The sequence below is a fragment of the Lepisma saccharinum genome, chromosome 4, assembly GCF_977018435.1.
Source record: "Lepisma saccharinum chromosome 4, izLepSacc3.1, whole genome shotgun sequence".
Classification (NCBI taxonomy): Eukaryota; Metazoa; Arthropoda; class Insecta; order Zygentoma; family Lepismatidae; genus Lepisma; species Lepisma saccharinum.
This window is the reverse complement of record NC_139232.1, coordinates 70,421,682-70,427,681: the sequence shown is the minus strand read 5'-3', so window position 1 is coordinate 70,427,681 and position 6,000 is coordinate 70,421,682. Positions and strand designations below refer to the sequence as shown.

General features: G+C 36.2%; 1 protein-coding gene across 1 annotated transcript in view; it reads left to right on the top strand.

The window, feature by feature from the left end:
• The first annotated feature begins 1,360 nt into the window (after positions 1 to 1,360).
• Positions 1,361 to 6,000, top strand: part of LOC145987191 (uncharacterized) — a 45,418-nt gene continuing 40,778 nt past the window's right edge. Inside the window, exon 1 of the mRNA XM_083121706.1 lies at positions 1,361 to 1,540. Within this exon, the coding sequence (XP_082977832.1) occupies positions 1,375 to 1,540 (166 nt within the window). The 5' untranslated portion in view covers positions 1,361 to 1,374. The remainder of the gene's footprint in view (positions 1,541 to 6,000) is intronic.

The following is a 6,000-nucleotide window of genomic DNA, read 5'->3' as shown; positions in this document are numbered from 1 at the left end:
AAGCTGCTTAGTGTGGTTCTAAATTTAGATGTATTTTTATTCTTTAAGAGATAGATAATAGTAGGCAAATTGTCCATCGCTATTTTCATTTTTTTTCTACATCCTGTGTTGTTTTAAATAATGGAAAGCAGATGTTGTCCTCTGCTTATTTCAATTTGTGATCACCAGATTGGGGAAAACAGACTGGAGGAAAATGGTGATGGGCAATTCGCCTACCATTTCTTTTGCCAATGGTGTACAATTCTCTCTCGTTTTTCTCTACATATTCACATAAAGCAATAAAAATACGAACTGCTAATTTTTCATTCCATTTTGGTTATTTATTAAACTGTACGTATTTGCATTTATATTTGATAAATTTACTTTGCTCTTCCGGCCATTTAAGTCAATTGAAATGATGAAGAAGTGATAAAATAGATGAATGACCAATCACAGTTCCCCTTACTTATAAGAGCGACCACAAGAAAAAGAACCTTTGTCGAAAAGTCCCCGCGCACCTTCCTCCACTCCGGTTCAACTCGGGCTATAAGAGGCTGCTCCACTCTCCCCCTCCCTCCCCACTGGAGTACGGTGCACAGGAGTCGCGAGTCTGCGCAGGTATCTTTGCTTGTGGTTCCACTATAATAGTAATATAAAAATGTACACTTACCTCACTTAGTTATCCGGCAATTTGTTTCTTTATACATCATATTTGGAGAGGATACAATTCAATCTATAGGTGTACACTGTATATAACACACCTTATTACTGACTTCCTTGACCCTGGATGTACAGGGACAAGGAAAACAAAGAAATTAGCATAATTTTCCTTTCGGAGAAGATGTTGAATCTAAACCAAAAATAACACAAATGATGAACTCGACAATGTAAATTGATGAGATTTAGTAAATCATTTGATGAAGTGAACTAATCGCAAAGGACATAATCAGCTCAGATCCTATTACTTCTTCATGGTATGTGACGTAAAGTTCCCGTCCAACCGTTTGACGGCGTTAGTGGCTATCGTATCTCCTTTTCCACAGCTTGTAGTACACATCCTCATCTAGACATTGTTCTTGTTCTGGTGTTTAATATCTGCATACTGCAACACTGTCGTTCTGTAATTTCACGTGACTTCACATGGAAGTGATGCATTCACTTGGCCGGTTGCACGTCATCGCACGCAAAAACTTCAACCGTTACCATGGATATGGGCCAGGGCTGAGAAGTATCAGAAAATGTATTTCTTATGCTAAAAGAACTATACTGAACAAGTGTAACCTAACAACTTAGTCATTTAGCGTAACAATGAAAGTGTTTCGAGGTGACGTCAGAACACAAAGTTGCTCTAGCGTTGTGCGATAAGGGGTTACAATTCTCATGTAAGATTTCAAGATGTCAACTTGGACCAAAACAAGTACGAGTTTACTTATTGACGAATATCAAAAGTATGATTGTTTATACGATGCAAAAAATCCAAATTATTACAAAAAACCTGTCAGAGAAGAGGCTTTAACAACAATAGCAGCAGTTGTTAGTTCAGTGCGTCCGCATACATCAAGTGAGTCTGCATAAATTCCCATTCAGTTAATTCAGTCCTGAATTGAGGATTGAATTAATACGAACCTGAAAGTTCCGTGCCTATTTGTAATCTGTGTTCTATGCACAGGGCTAATGTCAAACGGTAATCCTGCACAATTGGGTTGTATTAATACGCATGCGCGAGATCCATGCATTTCACGAGACGGAAGATGTACAACGTTGCCAGATCTCTTTGCAGCGTCTTCGCTGCCATTAGGGGTGTGTAGGGGGCAGCACGCACATTAATGAGCAATTACACATTCCAATATCTACCGGTATCGTGGGTATTTCTTGTTGGCCGAGTCTGCTGCCACGCACGTGTCAGCAGTAAGAATAAGCATCAAATTTGCTGCTGCCACGTAATTCGTCTGCTAAGAGGATGTTACAAATCTTAAGAACATATTAAGACGAGAGAAGTGCAAGTTTATGATTAGTGGGAATGAATTTACAGGTAATTTAGAACCTTTTTCTTTAGAAAGCATTTAGCGATATTATTTTAATGCTAATAGATCTTAACCTAACTACGAGAGCATTTAGGTTTATTATTAGAAGAATGCTGAGGGAGCTAATCTTAAAACATTTTTGTGAAAGTAATCGCTACAACTTTACAGTATGTGTTACAGACGTAATTGCATACATAGCATGATGAAATCACGATAAAACAAAGAACGAGTCTACTGCCACGCGCATCTTTTTTGAGGTTCCAGCAGAAAAAGAACGTGGCAGCAGATACTGCCTTTGCAGATTTTTGCGAGGTGGAAGATCTCCATCGTTGCCAGTTCTCTTCTTTTTGGCATCTTCGCTGTCATTAGGGGTGTGAGGGGAAGATTTTTTTGGGTCGGGACGGGAATTTTTTAAATCCCGATATTCCCTGCATTCGGGATGTGAAAAATTAGCCATTTCCGGACTAAGTCGGGAAATTTTCCGGAAAGGAAGTGATAGAAATTTCCCGAACAATTTCCGATAATTTTCACACACTTCATTTTAAAACGACCATTTGGCATTTCTCGACTGCTTATAATAACGAAAAGTCGGGAAATATTTTCCCGAATTCGGGATCGGAACGGGAAATTTTTTCCCCCGATATCCGGGTCCCAACTTTTCGGGATCCCGCACACAGCATTTACATCATTTGAGGGATGTGCGGGATTCCGAAAAGTCGGGACTGGGATCGCGAAAAAAAAATTCCTGTCCCGATCCAGACTTTTCGGGATCCCGAGCAGTCGAGAAATACCGAATGGTCATTTTAAATAGTCGTTCTTTGTGTACAAGAAATGAGAAAACAATCAACTAAGGTGAAAATGATGTGTACATTTCGAGATTTTCAGATATTCGGGAAATTTCAAACATTTCCCGTCCCCATCCCGTCCCGACCCAGAAAATTTGGTCCCGCACACCCCTAATTATTATATAAAGATTTTTTCTTTTACCTGGAATCCTAAAATTTATTGTCTTCCAATTTTCAAATTATACATCTGCATTTAAACAGCATTACATTATTATATACACATTAAACAAATGTCACCTGGAATCGTAAAATATATTGTCTTCCAATTTTCAGTTTCACGTTGCTTAATGTTTCTACGAATGCAGAAAGAGGAGAAAATAAGCTTGCATAAATAGAATTTTTGAATAAATATGTATTTATTTTAATTACTAAAAGAGATATAACAACTTTCTTATACTCGGATTTGGAGCTATTGTTCATGTAAGGAAATGTTTATTATATTTATTTTGTGATTACACGACAACATGTTACAGGTGGACCATTAGTTCCTCTAAGTAATATACGGAATTTTCCTTCCACTTGAATAGCCTACGTTATGAAATGTAAAATTTAGTTTGCATTTTCCCGAATGGAAAGAAATATTGAAACAACAGTGGCGCTTGTCCTCTTGGATGTAAATTTTGCACAAAACAAATAATATTCGAAGTAAAATATGTGTCATTTATATATCGGGAGGAGAGAAAGCTTTACCAAGTAAAATGCAACGTGCTCGGTTCATAAAGCTTCGACATGTTCACAGACTCACGTAGTGTGCTGAAAAAAAAGATAATCAAAACAATAAGTTCATAAATTTATGTAAATATTGTGTACATAGACGGTCATAGTTTCATGTATTATTTTTTTCTCTTCTCTCTTGTTATTTATTCACAGTGTATTATGTTCAACATAATTGGGAAATGTATCCTGTGCTGAACAAATAAATAAATAATAATAATAATAATATATACACTACAACAAAAGTTACATGATCTGTTCCATTCTGCGGATAACATTGAATTGCAATAACACTTGGCTGGATGCAGTAAAGCGAAATGGTAATATTTTTATACTCCCTCTTCATCCCAACGCAAGTTTTACAAAGATATCAACAAGAAAATGTAAGCGGGTCTATTTTCGGTTTGTATCAACACTCGATTGTTCTCAAGTTACTTTTCTCTGATCGTACAATTAAACAATGTTACAATATGCTATTGCAGTCATTTAAGGCAAATTTAAAGAAAAAAATACATGGTATTTTAAACAGTAAATAACAATGACATACGATATATGGAAACAAAGAAGAATGGAAGAAATATTTTACGTATTGATTCTCCCGTCTTGCCGCATACGTTCACTTGCAACACATTTTACAAGCAAATATTCGTTAGTAGAGCCATGTTACAACAGCTGAACTACGGTCAATGTCTGCTGATCGGAGAAAAATCGCGGATCAACTTTGATCGCAGGGACTGAATCTCAGTTCAACTTTTATACAACACAAAATCAGAGTTCAGCGTGACTGCAGATCAATTTTACTGGCTAATCGAGTATCAACTGTTTTATACAATCGGGCGTTACACTCAAGGTAACTTAATATATAAGGTAGCGCCATCCGAAAATTGCCGATCATGCACGAGCGCGTGACGTCATGTGGGAGGATTGGTTATGCTCGGTGCCCCTTCGGTTATGTTCGTTCGGGGCTTGGCCGAAGCAAACGGCCTCTATCATTTCTATGCGAGTTTCAGAGAGGGAAAGTGTTTCATTACTTTGAGGGGTAAATATTAATTATCATACTTCGGGACGGTATTGAGGTATTCCTTTAATGATTAGTAACATAATTAAAACATGCTACTTTTAAAAGAGGGAAAATTGCACATGGAAACGTATTGTAAAAATTCATGTTTCCTGATCGATATATTACAAAGAAGGTTGTCCGTGTTCTCATTAGAATTTCAGATTTCATCATTTCATAAATCGTATTATGATTTTAATAAGAAACGTTGCATGCTAAGAAGAATTGCATAGTGAAATAGTTACAAAGAAAGAATTGATTGACAGATTTGGTTTATTTTTGCTTTTCTGTCTTGTTTTAAATGTGAAAGGAAAACCCATAAGAGTTAGTCCCCCTCCCCTTCGATCTCTTTCTTTGTTTCCACAAGCAGGCCTCCTTGGCGTAGTAGTTAGCACATCGCACTTCAACGCCAGAGGTTTGAGTTCGAATCCTGACTTGGGCATGGATGTTTGTGAGTGTTCATTCATCATTTCATCACTCATCCCTATCTTCGCAAATTAGCCCAAAGTGGCACAAGAAGCGAAGTAAAATGAAGCAAATCAATCAATCAATATTTGTTTTCACATATACTATCACATTTACTAAATTCTCAATTTTCTCATTAAGGAAAAATCAATGTCTTACCCGATTGGATTCGAATCCGGGACCCCTGGCGTCGAAGCGCGATGTGCTAACCACTACGCCAAGGATATCGACAGAGGCCTCCGAGACACTACGGGCCTCACCGAACGTCACAGGAGTACTATCGGATTATAAATTATGGATATTAGAGTTTGGATAATAAATAAATAAATTATATAATCTATAAATAAAAAAACACCCGTTCTTTATTTATAGAATCTCAAAGAGAGCGATAGTTTGCTAAACTAAAAAATAATCCTATTTTGTTCTCACGATGATAAAAATAGAAGGCATAATCAAAAATAAATTGGTAACTATAGATTGACACAGAATTGAATAAGCTTAATTTTGATGTAACTCTTTTTTATGTTGTTCTACTGATTAACTTTTAATTGGAGTCCAAACTTGAATATCCGTATTTTTTAATCCGATAGTACTCTGGTATAATCTATTTACAACATTTAACACAACGCAGTAAAAAGCCTAATATATAGTTTTCTGACTGAATAATTCCTTCTTATTCATTCAGAACGTTGCAATCATTTCCAGGAACATTTCAAATTTTACATAACATCAGAAAGTATTAAAATTATACTGATATACTTAAAATCCAATCTTTACCATTCTCCATAATGTAACTTTATTTTTGAAATTATCAAGTGAAAGAAGCAATATACGAGCTAGATAAAATTTTACTCTGCATTTGAAACTTACTCTAAATTCGAAAGAATTCCCAACCTTGTTCATATATTTATTTACT